The 17,437-nt window shown below is 38.7% G+C and overlaps 2 protein-coding genes across 3 annotated transcripts; both read right to left on the bottom strand.

Moving 5' to 3' along the window:
- Positions 1–1,187: 1,187 nt before the first annotated feature.
- On the bottom strand, positions 1,188–12,807 carry LRRC66 (leucine rich repeat containing 66). Of its 2 annotated transcripts, XM_082282322.1 has the most exons (5): positions 12,672–12,807; positions 9,106–9,606; positions 6,529–6,698; positions 5,689–6,019; positions 1,188–4,285 (listed from the first exon to the last, which is right to left on the bottom strand). In XM_082282322.1, exons 2-5 carry the CDS (start codon positions 9,599–9,601, stop codon positions 1,818–1,820), a joined length of 3,465 nt encoding a protein of 1,154 aa, XP_082138448.1. In that variant the 5' UTR covers positions 9,602–9,606; positions 12,672–12,807; the 3' UTR covers positions 1,188–1,817. The 2 variants fall into 2 exon arrangements, with proteins under 2 accessions (XP_082138448.1, XP_082138447.1); XM_082282321.1 differs by lacking the exon at positions 12,672–12,807 and having other exon boundaries at positions 9,106–9,918.
- Positions 10,063–17,419, bottom strand: SGCB (sarcoglycan beta). Its single transcript, XM_082282323.1, has 6 exons — positions 17,371–17,419; positions 15,676–15,885; positions 14,680–14,865; positions 14,376–14,567; positions 13,742–13,873; positions 10,063–12,896 (listed from the first exon to the last, which is right to left on the bottom strand). Exons 1-6 carry the CDS (start codon positions 17,392–17,394, stop codon positions 12,693–12,695), a joined length of 948 nt encoding a protein of 315 aa, XP_082138449.1. The 5' UTR covers positions 17,395–17,419; the 3' UTR covers positions 10,063–12,692.
- Between the last annotated feature and the right edge of the window lie 18 nt (positions 17,420–17,437).

Here is a 17,437-nt window from a genome sequence, read left to right as displayed (position 1 = left end):
AACTATAAAGAAAAGTTTGAGATGAAACAATATTTTGACAGTAGAGTGAATACTTTGCCTCGTGTTAAAATCTTGTGATACAGGAGTGAATTGCCTGTCTGACAAGAACAGAAACTTTTCTGTAACTTTATGGCATAAAGGGAATCTTAGAAATCCTGCAACTTCTCACAAGTAGTGTACTGTCTGCCTTGCCACAGCAGCATTCTCACAGTCAGAAAAAAAGATGAGAAAATAATTTTCCAGTGTGTATTTTGAAATCCTATTGGACTCTTGCATAAGGAAACGGCAAAACATTTCAGTGTATGAGACATCAATAGAGCACTCAAGTGTGTTTTTTCCCTATGATTCACAAAATTGCCTTGCTTGTATGGTTAGATTTCTTAGTATGTTAGCAGCTGCTACAGCCAAAAGGTGACAGGCCTTGGAGAGGTGTTAACAGTGTTTGAAGACTCATAGATACCAAAAAGAGCAAGTCAGTGCCTTTTTCAGGCATTGCATTTTTAAAGTTGTTGTAGCCACAAAGAACTTGTGTGGATCATGAGCTCTACTGAAAGCTAGCAGTGGCTTCTTTGTTCTTAGGTTTTTTTCTTTAAAGGTAGTCTCAATGATCACAGAATCACAGAATGAACTAGGTTGGAAAAGACCTATGAGATCAAGTCCGACCTATGACCGAACCTAAACATTCTCATCAATTAAACCATGGCACTGTGTGCTACGTCCAGAGATGGTGACTCCACCACATCCCTGGGCAGATGATTCCATTGCCCAATCACTCTTTCAGTGAAAAATTTTTTTCTGACATCTAACCTAAACTTCCCCTGGCGCACCTTAAGACTGTCCTCTCGTTCTGTCAGTGGGTGTGGATGTAGTGTGCCACTGGACTTGCTTGTCATGTGATGGAATTGAAATGTGTTCCTTCTGTTTGGAGTTTTTAGGGGTTGATTGGGTCTTCATGAAAGAGTTTTCCCAGAGTTGTAGCCAGTTTCCTGCATTTTCCCAGAACTGGGTCTGCTCCCCTTCAGGATGACATTTCCCTTCAAGGACTACATCAGTGGTACCGAGTCTGTTGAAAGGGCCTTGGGGTATATTTAGAGGTAATTTTACCTTACATTTTCTGTCTTTTGGCTACTGATGTTCTAAAATAGCAGTTTTGAACTGCTCTTGATTTTCCACTCTTAAGTAAAATTCTCAGGTGGGTATAGGATCCTTTGTCTTTTTTTGAACTACCCTGCCTGTGTCATCACATCTGCAAACTTTGGGTGATGTCCCATTATAGCTACATTTCTATAACTGACATTTCTGCAAGAATTGAGTTCTATTCTGTTTCTTTGAGAAATGTGGTTTTCTCTCTTGCCAAGTTAAAAAGTAATTTTTGAAACGTAATTGAATGCTGCTTGGGCTTCATTTATCTTTGCAAAACTGAATTCAGAGATAATCCACAAATCTCGTTCAAAAAGCAGAAGACAGTAGTATGTACTATTTCACTGTATAGGTTGAGTCCCATAAGACAACACAATAATAGTAATAATGTAAATTTCAGTGTTGCATTTATTTTAGACAAAGAGACACAACAGTGAGTATGTGAAGCAAATTCCAAGGGAAATGATATATTAGTATCAACTACCAATAATGAGAAAGTAAATATAATTTACGAAAAGCTTTTTTAATATTCTGGAGTAGCTTTTTATAAAGTCTATTCCTGGTTTTTTTACAAGTGCCCTTCTAAACAATAGTAATTTCACTTTGAAACAAAACAATTTTTGCACCTGCTGTAATGACGTACACACTGTGGGAGCTTAGTATTACCATTTTGTGTTTCAACTATTGAAGTTTGTTCTCTGGCTTTGCAAAATATTAGCAAAACCATCAAATGCTCTTTTCTTCTTAACAAAAAACTGGTCCTGTCCTGAATTTTTCTGACTTTTTTGGCTGACATTTTCACTGGAATTTTGGAGGTGTTCTACTGCTGCTGCAGAATGGTTCTCCAGTTCTGACAAAGTAGTATGATCCTTCGTCTTGCTGGAATCAGTGCTTTCAGAGATTGTATTTACTGTAGGCTTTTGTGGGAAGGAACATGAACTGTATGGTGTGCTTTCATCGAAGAAACCTTGTGGGATTGAGAAGGAATATGCATCCTCATCACTCTGATCCAGTTGGAAGTGATCATCTGTTGTCAAGCCTGACTTCATTTTCCAAGAACTATGAAGCTGCAGCAGAGCTGCTGTAGGATGACAAGACTGTGTTTCTTCAGGCAGACTGCAGTTGCTGGTATCCTGTAATTCTGTGTATCCATCAGAATCTTTCTCATCAGAACTTCCTTGCGTTTTATCTGCACAAGCCTGCTTCCCCTGTAGTAGCCAGTCATCTTGCTGTGTAATAAACATGAAATGTTTTTCAGCTGTGTGTTCAGGCAGCAGTTGAAGAGATGATTCTTTGCTGGAATCCAGCAGTGATGTTTTTTTAACAACCTCATTCAAACCAGTATCAATGGCAGCAAAAATAAAGCCATTGTCCTCAAATGTACTCATGTTTCTTCTTAATGTACTGTCTGCTCCACCATGATTCTTTTCAGGGGAGTTCCTGGCTATGTGCTCATCTGTACTTCCCGCTGGTGCATTTTCTTCTGTGTGACTGAAGCTGAGGGAATGCTGTGGTTCTCTGGGAAGCAGAGACAGCTGCAGTTCAGCCTGTTCAGAAGTGTTCTCTGTGTCATATGTGGAAAAATGTTTTAACTTGAGCGCTGTGTTACCAAAATCTGTACTTTGACTGTGGAGAGAATCAGAAATAGAGTTTTGTACTGTTGACTCTGCATTAGTAAAATAATCTAATGTATCTGGAACTTCTTGACTTGAAGAACTAACTGTATCTGGATCTGACATGCTTATGTGGCCACTGCATTTGTCAGTATAAGGGGATGCCGTTTCATGCGTGGTGGTATCTGATCCATAATTAATAGTGGTTTCAAAATAGGCACTGTTCTCATCTGCATTTTTCCCAATCTGCTGAAGTTCGGCAGTAATGTTTGGAGACTCTGGCAGTGTTGAGAGCTTCTCAGTTCCACTGTTTGTGTCAGCTTCCTCTAGCGATGACTGACAGACTGGCAGGCTGTCACTAACATCAGCTTGTTCCAGTTCAAAGTCTGCTAAAGAGCTACAGTCACTCAATGTGAATGGAGTCCCTTCAGCTGAAGAACTGTCACCAAATATATCTGCTGAAGCATCTTTTCCATCTGAATGTATCCTTTTACAGTCATGCTCTGTAAAGGGAGAGTTTTCTGTTGTTTCATAGATGCTTAAATTCTCAGTATCTGCATCTCTTCTGGAGCTACCAGGTGAAATAAAATCTCCAACATCACTAGGTATATTTTCATTGCTGTTTAAACCAAGTTGTTCTTCACAGCTTTGCCTTCCCTGCATAAATTTTGTAGTGTGCCTGGGTTCATTATGTGAAACAATACCTTTTCTTTCTGGAGATCCTGGTGTAGCTTTTGTGATCTCAGACTGCAGCAGACCAGAGCAGTTGCTTACTTTGCTGTTTGCTGTTACTTCATTGTTGTTCTGGTAATCTGTCCTTACAGAATATAGTCCATTATCATAAATACTTATACTTTCATTATTGTCAATACTAGTTTGGGTTTTTGAAAACACTGGTGTTTTCTTCATGTTGATCTCAGTATTGCTTTGTTTCTGGTACTCTGCTTCAGGATTTGGTGGATGTGCGCCACTGCTAGTGACGTTTTCATACAAAGTAGAAGTTTCTGTAGGAAAAATGTGTGTGTTTCCTAAAGAATTCTTATCACAAAATAACACACTATGCTGCATGTTTGTTGGCTTGCTTGCAGAAGACTCTCTGCTCAAGGTTTCATCTGAAAAAGCTTGATTAGAGTAAGTATGTTCTGAACTTGAATTTTTATTCCTGCGCATGAGTCTCCAAAGGTTCTCCAGATAGGGTCTAGCAAAAGCACCCAGACAGAAAGCACAAACAAACGTAATGAGCACAGAGAGGGAGACAGCCAGTGCAAAGTTTGGCTCTGTTTCTTTCTCTCTAAAAACAGTGTTAGTGTCCCGGGCTTTTCTAACCAAAAATGCCGAAACTCTTTCTTTCACCTGTATATTGTAAATGAGGTACTTCTCCTTTGTTGTATTAAAAAGACACAAATATAATCCTTCAGCAGTTTTCTCAGCATTGTATATCACTAAATTATTCATTTTATCCAGTGTCATATGAGGAAAACCATGATTTTTTGAAATTCTGCCCTTAGGTGTCCACCAAGAGACTCCATTACCTGAAATGAAAGAAAATACAAACTCAGTCTTTGTTAAAAGCATAGTATACTTGGTTTGCAGGGTCCAGTGATGTTTCTAAGAATATACTCTGGACTATCTCTGATAATTTTAACAGTTTATTGTAAACCCCATTTTCCTTCTGTCCATCCTAAGTAATTAAACATGGTCTGAAGTCTCTTAAACCATATTATAGGCCCCTCCCCACTGCCTCCCATCTAAAAGCACAGTACATGTGGGATCTTAATAGCAGACTTTACAAGAAAAATGGTAGTGAGGGAGGAGGTCACTGAAATCATCTAAGCAAGTTCAGGGTTGTATTAGAAACACCTGCTGATCTTCCTTGTGGAAGAGACACATCTATAGCCAGCTGGTCTGCAGCCTGGCCATGGGCACTGCATGCAGCTGTGGATAAAACAGGACCTCTTAACTGTCACTGCTTCAGCTACTGTTTTTCCTGTAGCTGCTGATCTGACTGCAGGAAAAAAGTCTGTAAATCAAGGGTCTTTGTATTGATTGAGCAGTTGCTCCAAACTTGAGCAATGTGTGGCCCATGGCTGGTTGTTGGCTCTTAGCAGTTGGTTTCAAGGTTTCAAGGTCATATTTTCAGCTTTGTCTTTGGATCAGCTTTCATTCCCAGCTGAGTTTTGCCGCAATCCAGTGTGTTGATTTTAATCCAGATTTCTGTGATTTGTAAACAGACAAAGCAGGTGGCATTTCTGATAGTTCCTGCATATTTTCATTCGGGGATGAAGTATTCCCAGGGGAAAGCCTTACCACCTCCAAGTGCTATTAGTACATTAAACTCTTTTGCCTTACGACACGTGACAAGTACACTTTCTGCTCTACGTTTGGTATTATTTTTCCATCCGCATGGTAGGTCTTGGCTCTGTAGGTTTTGTCGCTTACACCTTCAGTGTTCTCTATTAATTGTAAATCTAAGTGAAGTGTGTGCTACGGTAGCTGTACTTTTTTAGAAGAAATAAAAATCTTTTCCCCTGCAAATAAACTTTCATTTCATTTTGCTGTAACTGAATACTGAAAACTATTGCATCCTTCTCAGTTTTCTACATGCCCCAGATGTGCCACCCCACTATGTGGTCCTTTGTTTCAGTCCAGAATGAACCAATACCTTTCCAATGCATTACTTACTGAAACTTATTTGTGTAGAATTTGACATCACCTACTCCTTTAATGTAATGAAGGCAATGAAGACTTGGGAAACCTAACTTTCAAATATTCTAAGCAGAATACTACTTTCTAATGAAATATTTTTGCACATTAAATTGTTATTCAGTTATTTTTAAACAGCCTCTTTAGAAATACACTTTTAAACCCAGATTTATTTGATCATTCTGTATTCATTTGGATTTTAGCAGCATTATGGAGTGCCTTATGTACATACCCATTATGTTGTCCAAGTTACAGGTCAGCACTGATGTGTTCCCTGTTGGGACTGTAGCCCTTTTGAGCAAAACATTGTCCCTGCAGTTTAAATGGAAACTTGAAAGATACAGCAGAGGTTTCTGGGAGTTGTTGTCAGACTTGTTGTATGAAAGGCTCCATTTTTTCCTTGTGGAGTCAAAGACAAAATGAAATAAATGTTTAAAAGCATTTAGCTTGCAGTTAAAGATCCAGGCATTCTTTGACAAATACACTTCAAGTTGAAAAAAGTTCAAACTGACTAGTATCTGTGGTAGAGGGATTGTCAGAGCATTTTCACGGAGATCCACAACCTATTTGGAAATAATACAGAATTAATTTGATAAGGCTTACAATGGAATCCTTATTGCAACATCTTACAACAGTGTTTTAGTGTACAAGCACTTCTGTGAACAATACATCTGTTTAGGATTTTAATAATGCTGTTCTAAACCTTTTAATGTAGATGAAAAGTTTAAATTGTGGTATGTTTAGAATTCTCCCATTGTTGACTTAGCTCTGTGTGAATAGGGAGCTGCAGGGCTCTTGCCATGGAAGGGATGGGGGTAGAAAGGGATATGTGTGTGTTTAAGGCAGTTATGGATTGGTTTGTGGCATAGAGAAATTGTGAATTTATGGTTATATCTTGTACATTTCAGTGTGTATGTTTTCCTATATATAAAAAGCAAATACATAAAAATACTATGTTCATCATTTGCTCTAGTTTAACTGTACACTAGTATTATAATCATGCTGAACTGTTGGTAATTAATATCTTTAATGATTAACATAAAATATTGAAACAGTTGTATTCCTTTACAACCTGTAATTTGTTGAGATCTCTGAAGGCATCTGGATGAATTTTAGTTATCTTGTTGTTTCGCAGGTGAATGTCCTTCAGCTGTGAACAGTTTTGAAAATCCTTTGGGTCAATCTGTTGTATGGCATTGGATGACATAGAGACAGTTTGTAAAGACTGCAGGAGGCCTAGTCCTAGGGAGAAAAAAACCTATTTCACATTTCATATTCTTGTTTTCCTAATTGCATCAAGTGTCTTCATAAAATTCTTTGCAACAAAATTCCTTCCTTTCCTCTCTGTAGCAATGAGTGGCTGCAGCCTTTGTGTTATGCCTTTCCTAGTCAGGGGTTGTCCCATTCTAAAAGCTGCATAGCATCAACAGCTGGCATATTAAAACATTCACAGTCAGTGAATGTCTTAAAAATTGGCACTTTCATAAAAGCACTAACATTTCTTTGTGCTTACAAAATTATTCTGACTGTGATCTCTCTACTTTGAGCAAGCTTCTCTGGAGAACTGGAGGTAGGAAAGGAGTGTGAAAAGCGTGGAATATATTGAGTTTACAAGATCCAAATATTTTAATTGTAAGTAAAAGACGGAGATGCAAAAGGTGATACAGTATCTCATATCCATTGCCATAGGCAATTTCATGTGAGTTTTTCATTTGTGGAATTACTTGAACTGTATTCATAGGATGTAAAACCAAATGAAAACAAAAACGTGTTGTTGCTTCTGCCTGTCTGCCTGTGAATTATGAAGCATGACAGTATATTCTTCAGTTTATCCTAGTTACAATAACATCCACTTTACATAAGGAACACTTTTGATTGCTGGAGACGCCACATTTTTCTGAGGTGCTGTGTAGGCAGCCCCTGAAGCTCCAACCTGCAAGTTCCAGTGGGAAGGCAGGCACCTGAACACTCAGCATTCCCACTGATGCTGAGTGTTCAACATCACAATGTCACTCTAAAGTGATTTTTAATCATACAGCATTGTTGAGAAGCTAGTAGTTCTTAAAAATTTTGCCCTTGGTGTCACCTTGTTTACCAGAAACCTCTTTTTCAGCTAGCAGTTCTGTTTGCTGAGTAATTGATCTTTGGGTTTATTGTGAAAAGCAGAGGGAATGATTCATTCCTGCTGAAAAACTAGAGGTAGGTGATAGGAAAGGCATACAGAAGTTCTGGCAGTTCATAAATTCATCAGTGCACCTGCACGAGGAATTGTACTGTGGATACATGCCTCAATCTACGCTTGTGCCAAAAATATACGCTGGTGTGGCAGCAGTGGACAGCAGCCTTACTCCTGGCTGGGGGGCAGCTGGGAGAAGGATTTCTCTGCTATAGAACTGCAGTTTATGTTTCCTTTCCAGAACTTAAACCCCAGAATTTTAGTGAAGTATTTTGGATAAGGAAAATAAGGTTCTGAGCATGTATTTAGAATATAGGATTTAAGTATAACTTAAAAGTGTGGTGGTACCATGCACAGCAATTTGAACTTTAACATCTAAAAATTCTCTTATACAGATGTATCTGCTATCTAAAAATGTCTCTTATAGAAGAGGATTGATCTGTCTGACCTTCTGAGGCATCCTATAATGGGCATATTTATCTATCAAAACATATCAAATCTTCATAGATATATTTTATAATGTAACCTTTTCTATACTGTCTATACAGAAACCTTACAGACCATTACGTGAAATGGGTTTCCTGTATGCCAGAGAATTATTCAATTAGCATAAAATGAGAAAAATGGAACTTTCATCACCCTGTGTAGGGGCAAATAAGACTATCTTTGTCTGACTTTGTGGGATAAGCAGTATTTTTGTTTGCATCACATGTCCTCCTGTATTTTCAAACTCTGATGAATCTGATGGTGGTATCAGAGATTAATAAATTCAACATGTTGTATGGGATAAGGCTGCTCATCTGGCTGCTTCTGCTTCATTTAAACAGTTTGGCCACTGTGAATCATCCCTGGATAAAGGCTGAGCTGCCCAGCATAGTTCAGTGACCAGGACATCAAAAGTCTCTCGAAACCTTACAGCCCTCTCCTGTTACACCAAGGTGTTGCTGTGATTATTAAACAGCACTGAGTAAAATTGTTTGGACAGAACAAAATATATTTTCCTGTCTCTGAAATACTGAAATTGCAGCAAGTTTTATTTAAGAGTGTTGATTTCCTTTTGAAAGGTAGTATGAAATTAATGATCTGTGATTTTCTTGACTTTAAGGTTCAGGACTGGGATGTGGAGGCTGGTGTTTTTCCAAAGATCCTTATTCCCCATTTCTATTCAACAACCAAGAATACTGCTTGGGCTATTAGAGCATAAATCTGGTTATATTTGACTGCTATTAAGGCAGTATGGTTGCTAAGACTGTATAAAAAATACCTAATGATGTAAACCGAAACAACTGATTTACTTCAGCCTCTGTATTTGCAGGTGGAACTTTCCCTCACCTTAAGTATAATAAAGTATAAGTATATAAGTATATAATAAAATAAGAAAGTCACATTCTGGATTCAGTAAGATGTATGAATGACATCCAAAACCAACTCACCCCTGGGAGTCAAGTCCTTAAAGATTTCAAAAATGCTTACCTCTTGGAACTGTACGAAGATTATTTCTTTCAACTGACAATAGTTTCAAAGCAGGCAGGAGACGATCAACAACGCTGTACTTTTTAGACCCATGTGCAGGTGTAGGCTTGTCCAGTGTGAGGGTGTGGATGGCATTACCATTGAGGTTTAGAGTTTCTAAAATGGGTAAATTTGTACAAGTAGTTAAAGTGAGTTCAGAAATCCAGTTGTTACTGAGGTTCAGGTGTTTCAGCATCCACTGTTCATTTCTTCCATCAGGGCACACAAAAGTTTTAATATTATTGTAACTCAAATCAGCTGTTACTGCTGTTTGTGATACATCATCTGGAATAGCAGATATTCTGGTAAAAGAGCAATTCAGTAGGAACTGCCCATCCCACCGGCACTCTGAATGGTGAGGTGTAGCAGGAAGAGTCCACTGTGACTTGGTTCCCACCGATCCAGGAAGATTTAAGTAAAGGACCACGGCTATGACATGCAAATGAAGGTTATCCATAGTATCTATGTATAAAATGTAGAATTATGGTTAAATTCAGCATAACAAGAATAGAAAGCGAAAATAGTTTGACATTAAAAAAAATCAACACCAAATAACCACAGCATTACCAACATTCTGCCTTAAACGTTCGTTTTAGAGTCTTATTTTTTAAAAAGAACATTCATAAACTGGTAACCTCCCCCCTCCCTCCATCTATCCCAAAAAACAATTAGAACCTTTTTTTCTTTTCCAGCCCTTTGGTCGAGAAACACAACTTCTCGGGAGCTTGAGATCTAACAAAAGGGAGACTTTTGAACTCTGCTTCAGGTATTGCACACAATTACACTGAGCAAAGTCCACCACATACAATCTATAACAAACAGGTGTGGAACAATTTTCATACTTCCAGTTTCCCCATCAATAACACAACAGTGTATTTTTAATGAAAAACTATATTCTTACAAATAACACTTCTGAACTGCAGCTGCATCTTAGAATTTATTGTTTCATTTCAAAACAAACATTTGAAATTCAGTTTTTCTTTCACCCATTGGAACAACCACCACACTTACAGATGGTGAGAACTCTTTACATGCAAGTTGTTTCAGTGTACCCAGCACGGCATTTTACAGAGGCATGTAGAATGCACTTTACACACACAGACTCTTAAGTGCATCTGTGGGACTGAAATAAATAGTGTTCCACTCACTGTTTTAAATACATACAGAAAAATGTACCTTAGGCAGTTAGGAGATGAACAAGTAAATGCTCAACAGAAGGCATGCATAGTGCCAACATTTGTCAAACTGTGTAGTATAAATATAAAATATATTAACAATACATAGAGAGTGGCTAGCAAATTTGATAATTTATTTCATTTGGTATTTTTATGATTGGTTTTGCTACATTTTGACAAAAAAATCCACACTTCAAAAACAGTTCTGCAAATCATGATGTAAGAGTACCTTTTTGAAATCTTTCAGCTGTATATTGCACACACTATTTTACAAAGAACTCTTGATAATTATAAGAATCTAATTCTAGCATATAAGCATGTCAGTGTTAATCAGAGAAGAGCTTTAATATGTGTGTAACCTACTTGGCCAGGGCAGTATCTGTCATTTTCAAGATGTATTTCAGCTTTGAGGACACTGCTCTTTATATTTTTTAATATGTGTATGCATTTGTACACATAAAAATAAAGTTACAGATTTCCATTAGCATGAGAGTGAAAATTCTAAAAATGTTAGTTTATTTCCTCCTCTTAACTGTAACAGATACTAATTGAGGCACTGCTTAGCAGAAAAGATGGATGTAGAGCAGCAAAATGTGTGTTAAAGTGTTGAGTAACTATTAATTCTAGTAAAACTACGAGGTTCATGAAGGCAGTATGCAAAATGGTAGTACTTCCCCATAATCTTTAATGTGAGAACTCAAAGTTTTTGCTTCATTATATTTAGCTTATTCTGATTTTGTCAGAACAGCTCCACTGCTGTCCAGCCCCAAAACCCCAACTACTGAGCATCAAAATCTGGCTTTGCCTTTGAGCAGTGAGGGAAGTACGACTCCTCTGACCTCCCCCATGTGCTGTTATGCCTGACTTATGAATAGCCCTCCAGAAATCACTTCCACCCATACACATTCTGCATGAGGGCTTACTGCCTTCCAGTAAATTCAGAAATTGGGACCTTGGATATGAATTCCTTGTTACAGCAGGGGCTGATTTGTATTTTATGGAATCCTATGTACTTTGAGCACTGTAAAACAAGGGTAGATGATCTTCCTTCCAGTAACAAGTAACTAATTCTGAAGTTAATGTGTAAAATTTGCACAACTTTTAGATAAAGAAGTGTGTGCTTATCAAAAAACTTGTCAAAAAGCTTTTGCAAAGTCACTTTGAGGCCTCCAATATTAAGATTACTTGATGCTACTGCAAAACAAAGCTATTTTAAACTGAAGAAATACATGGGGTGGGGAAAGAAGGAATCTTATAAATAGCTGGTCTATTTTTAGCACAAAACACCTCACTGCTGCAAAAGGAGTTGCAAGGCTGTAATAGGCCCCAGTTCACCACAGTTTCACTGTTGACCAAATCTGATAGACATGTATTTACCCTGATGTCCTACCATCACATTTAGAATTACAGTCCTGCAGTTTAACTTCAGAATTTAATTCTTAGGTTTTCAGTAATGCATCAGTACTGACATTTATGGGGAAGGACAAATCTGACCTCAGACACTGCTACAGCTTTAGATTATTAGCTATTGAGTAATGGACTCAGACACTGTTCACATTAGAACACTGAGGAAAACACTATTTTTGGATAGTGAGCAAGCTATAAGCACATCTTTGTACTTCTAATGTACTTCTAATATAAACATGTTTATAAGTACATAAATTAAGCAACTGCAGAATGCATTAACTGCATAGATAGAATGGAAGCTAAAGCAACATTTCAGTAACTGCAAAACTACTTCAAAATTCAAGTTACATTTCCATACTCAATATTACTTCCCAAATATTATTTATGATAGCATAATTTTTTAACAACATGAAAATATATGGCAGAAACAATGTGATATTTTAACGTGATCTGCCATTACCCCTCTCCATACACATCTGGTAAACCACCTAAGTTTAGGGGAAATCAGTGTATCAACAAGGAAGAGGACAGAAGTCTGCCACTGCAGCCGTCCTAGGAAAATCAATTTCCAACAAAAATTGACTTTCCTCTTGAAGAACTTCAGATTGCAGCTGTGTTCTTAGCAGTCCTCAAGGTCTTGGGACAAAGGAAAAAATCCTCCTCTAGAGACAACTGAAGGCAGTAGAGTTGTTGCCAGGATCACGTTCTTTACACGTATTCTACTGATCCCAATTCAAGAAGGTACTTCAGTATGCATGTACACTGAAAGCTTACTGAGTCAGTGCCATTATTGCATCTAACAGGATGCTGACCTAATACTGCTGACCATAACAGCCTTTCCTTAAAAACACGACGTAAGAAATGTTAGTATAAACTGCTGTAAAAAAAGAAACCCTTGAAGGCATGCAATTACTTCATACAAATATATGTAAACACAAACGAGACCTGTCCCAGCAGTGGTTTGTTTTAGTGTGTGGCTCCACACGGGTTGACAGAAGTCTGACAGCCCATGTTATGCCCTGTCACCTGAACCTTGAACAGTGTCCCATCCGCACACATGCAGAGCTTGAAGCGCAGCCAGTTGCCATTATTGAACTGTTCCCCGTAAGAAGAACTGGGCAGTCGTGATGGGCTCACCATCACAGTTCCATTCAGGATAATGCTGTTCTCCTATTAAGGAGAAAAAGAAAAGTACAACTTCTAATGTAAATAAGGCAGATTGTTTTTGAGAACAACAACTTGGTTTAATGGATAAATAACATCTCTAGGATGGCTATAGAATCAACATAATAAAAAAGGTATGTTTAAAGAAGTTTAATTTTTTAATGAAAATTATAGCAATGCCTATGGATTTCTTGACTATAGTGAGCCATGTACTTTGCCATTCCAGTGGTGGATTGATATTGAGAAAGACAGCAGTAGGGTGACTTTTCACTTTACAGACTTATTAGCAAATGCAGTAAATGTAAAAATATGGACATGACACAGGAAACAAGTGTTTGAATTCATACATGAAATTCATTCACACTTGGAAGTGCATATACTTTTATTTTTATCCTCCTTTTCCATTTTTCTGTATATACTGCCATCTTAATCTCCAAAAATCTTAAAGGAATGCTAGTGACTCTTACAGCAGCAGCACAGAAGGTAGTGCTCCTAACTATATGCTCTGCTCTTCTGGCAAAGGTTACCGACCCTAGTAAAGCTTCCAGAGGAGAAGATTAATTCCCTTTGGTATTCATTTCGGTGCAGAGGTCAATAGCTTAGCTTTAACTGCATAGTAGGTTTTTTGTGTTTTAACAGTAGTAAATCAATGTTACCTGAAAACTACTCAACCACTAATTAACAGCAAAGTAATAAACCACCTATTTAAATCTTACTAAATATACAGACTAAACTTTTATGCATGACTAATATGTATAAAATTTGAAACTATATAAGGCTACATCAGTTTACTATCAGCCTAAATTTGAAACTAAGCTGTTAAAAAAATGCTTTCATTTGAAATACTTAACTGCTTTAAGTTCCATGTTTCCACCCATTCGAAACTCAATTGTCTTGCCTGTGATGAAAACACCTTCATTTCCACGGACAATGGCACGGCCATCGACCTTTATGTTTAGATCACTCGTTGCATTGCTGGTAATCTAAGAACACAACCAAAAAAAGTGTATTACAGATCAGTGAAAATGTGCCACTTCTGTTTGTCTGAGTAACTTCAATTACCTTAAAAGTAGTACTAAGCAATTTAATAAAAAACTTGAATGTACTTCTTGCCCTTCTGCCATTAGCTTCTGCATATTTGTTATTTTCCACGTTCACATTTCAAAACAGGATTACTAAATTTTGGAAGGTATGTAAAATTAGTTTTGCAATAAAAATAACAATTCATATGACAATATGGATACACAGGTAACACTTGTAGCAAATACAGGCTTCCTGTTAGGGCAGATTATGTAAATTTACCCCTCTGTTTTCACTTAATCTGTTCCTCCTATGTATTTGTAGTTGTGGGTGTTTTTTCTGCAACAGGATTGCTTGGTGCTTCCAAAGGCACACTCAGCCTTCTATAAAACCACTAACTCTACTGTTACACAAACAAACAATGGGCTGTATTATTATTACTTACAAAAAATAAGAGAGACATACCCTCTCTGTAGAGGCCTTTTGTACATTCAAGATTTTAACTCCATTTGGCAGATGAAACTCATGAGTTTCATAGTCGGTGCTGAACAAAGTATTTTGTGTTCGTGGGTCAACAAATTCCATACCAATATCGCTGGTAATAGAAGTTTTGTCTTTTTCCACGCTAAGCTTGGTTGTTCCTTGCTGAAATACAATCTTCAGAAACAAAGTCATGAACTTAATGATGTTTCAAATGTAACATTTATTAGCAATGTGAGTGTAATTCTCTAGTGTTGCTCACCAGCATTCAGTTCATGGTATAACTTACAGGTTGATTATTCCCAGTGATCACCAAGTCTTCATTCCGCCTCCCTCCTACAGTGCTTTTATATAAGGGATGTATAACACCCATGTCAGACACTTGCTTAAACCGCAGCAAGCCACTCTCATGGAATTCCATACTGTCACAACCATTGGGACCAATTCTTATCACTGCCCAGATAACCAGGGTAATCTGAAAGAGAAACACATTTTCAAAGATTAGGTTGATTGTTTGGATCTTCCTACCACAATTATTGTATTAATTAGATGTTTTATTTGAACAATTATTAATGCTAGTGTTTAAGTGAGCTTTAAGTGTGAGTTTACTTTAGTCTGTTCCTACTGAAAACTTCATAACACATTTAATTATGAAAGGCATTTAAAATTATTTTTAGGCTTATTTGAAACAGTAATTAAAATGATTTATATATATATAAAATATTAAATCACATCCATAATTACATCTTTTTTCTGTTTAAGGATAAGCATTGACTAAACAAGTTTCCTGAACAGTTCAGCTTGGTATATACTTAACAATGTTAACGAACAAGAATGCACCCTCACAGATGGATGTGCAATTATGAAAAATAATTATTACTTCTCATTGACCATCAATAAAGCTTTGAAGTGCAGTGGCTGGTTAATTCTGAATGTTCACATACAGCTCTGTTATGTAAGATATTCCTGCCACATATCCTGAACACATTTGTACAAATAATACTTCTCATGGGGTGGCATTTTGTAGGTTCCTAATTCTTTCTTGCATGAACAGCAGGTTCCTTGTTGGAACCATGATAACTGAAATAACCATGCCTGAACTTACACCCTTCTTCCATCTAATCTTGCTCAGACTACAAAAGAACTGAAAGGAAAGAAGAAAAATGAGAATCTCCTTCAGTACACTTTAAGTCCTCAGTGGCACTGGAAAAGTTTTATTTTTTTTATTTAATTGTCAAAATGAAATATGACCTTATGTTGCTTACACTATAGCTATTATACTCACAATCAGATTGATGACAGCCAAAATAAAAAGAACAACAATCACACATATGGCCAAGTTGCCTTTCCTGCCACGTAACCCTGTCTTATGGAGGCGGTCTTCATCAATTGGAATGTATCCTGCTTTGAAGTTACTGTTGTGCTCCTTATTAACGTTCCTGCGTTCCACAGCCTTCTCTCGCATAGACTTCTTCACCGGGCCATTAGAACTTTGCTGTAACACAAAGCATGGGCTAGCTTTAAAACACATTACCCACAACGACACACACATATGAATGCAAAAAATGCAAATTTGAAGTGACTAGTGGAATATATTGGGTATTGATGTTCAGTATTAGATTTCAGTCTGCCACCCTGTAGTCAGAATATACACTTAGAACCACAGCAACCTCTGCTAACACAATGACTAAATTTAAAATCCAGATAGTTTCAGACAATGTATGACTTTATATATCATTTTTGTCATGGCAGATAGGAATTATTAATTTCATTGTTATAGTTAAAAAAGGAAAACAAACCAGCTACAAAGAACTTCATCAAGTTTGTAACTCTCAGGGATGATAAAGGACATAATCCTGCAGGTCATCTGCCAATACACAGGATTTTATTTCACTCCATGCTCGTGTGTGACAGACTCTCAGTGACTATTCAAAAAGTGTGGTGGATACAGTTTTTAAATTAGTTTGATAGCACAGGGTTTGCATTTAACTCTTGTTGCTTGCATGCAGCACTGAGAAAGGTAACTGTGAGGCTTCAAACCTGGCATGGGGAACTTGGCCAGCGTAGCTTTCATGTAATAATCTGAAGTTACGAGATTGTAAGGGATATCCTGTCAAAGTAAGAAATTAATAGAGGAAACTCTTGTACATATTCATAGTGACAATAAACTTCTAATGTATTTTCGTAGCTGTCCAAAATTTTGTTCCACTTCCCTTGAATGGAACAGTTTGTTATTTAGGGATTCACATCTTCAAAGAAGGAGCTTGATCTTTTGGATGGAATTAAGTTTGTTCACTTGAAATGAATCCTAAAGCTACACCTTAAGTAACTGCACGTGCACGTGTCTACACTGATGTAGCAACACCGTGTTTTCCTCTGCTGCTGAAGAACTAGCAAGAGATGGTGTTGAGAAAGGACCTGGCCGAGTTTATGGAGGGTTCGCTCCCACGGAGATGTTCCGGACCCACTGTGACCCTGCAGAACCCACACGAACTGCGGAGCCCCGCAGGCACGCACCGCCGCCTCCCACCCCCTGGTCAGTGCCAAGCGCCTCGTTACGCGCGCTAGCGGCATCCCTGCAATGCTCAAATGCCAGGCGCCTCACTGCCAGGGCACAAAGTATTTCTGTCTGTCACACCCCCACGCTTGCGGCCAGGACGACGCCGCTCCGAGCCGCCCCGCCCGGACAGCAGGCTCGGGCCGCCTCTCCCCGGCACGGCCAGGCCCGTCCTGCCCGAACACCCCCGGGCACGGGGCGGGAAGCGCCGCCCGAGCGCCGTTTTCCCCCTCCCCGGCCGGAGGGCTTCGGCACCACGCCAGCCTCGCCCACCGCGGCGAAAATGGCACCCCCGCCCGAGCGCCCCCTCCGGGAGCAGCAACCCGCGGGCGGACTAGCCGCTCCCCACGACCCCGCTCCCCCCGGGGCCCGGCGGGGACGGCGCCGCCGCCTTTCCGTGTCCGTGTCCCGGCGCGGACGAACCTGCTCGGGGGCGGCCGCCGCCATCTTCCCCCGCCGCCGCCGCAGCTGCGCAGGGGCCGCGGGCGCC

The sequence above is a fragment of the Coloeus monedula genome, assembly GCF_965178545.1.
Source record: "Coloeus monedula genome assembly, chromosome: 5".
NCBI classification, from domain to species: Eukaryota; Metazoa; Chordata; class Aves; order Passeriformes; family Corvidae; genus Coloeus; species Coloeus monedula.
The sequence above is the reverse complement of the archived record's forward strand: the minus strand, read 5'-3'. Positions and strand labels throughout refer to the sequence as shown.

Coding starts and splice junctions, on each gene's coding strand:
- LRRC66 (XM_082282322.1), bottom strand. CDS start 9,601: ATGGATAACCTTCATTTGCATGTCATAGCCGTGGTCCTTTACTTAAAT. Junction 6,699..9,105: donor TCTTCGTACAGTTCCAAGAG/GTAAGCATTTTT, acceptor TTTTCTCCCTAG/GACTAGGCCTCCTGCAGTCT. Junction 4,286..5,688: donor TAACTTGGACAACATAATGG/GTATGTACATAA, acceptor CTTTCATTTCAG/GTAATGGAGTCTCTTGGTGG.
- SGCB (XM_082282323.1), bottom strand. CDS start 17,394: ATGGCGGCGGCCGCCCCCGAGCAG. Junction 15,886..17,370: donor CGGCGGCCGCCCCCGAGCAG/GTTCGTCCGCGC, acceptor TTTGTGTTACAG/CAAAGTTCTAATGGCCCGGT. Junction 14,568..14,679: donor TCACTGGGAATAATCAACCT/GTAAGTTATACC, acceptor TTGTTTCTGAAG/ATTGTATTTCAGCAAGGAAC.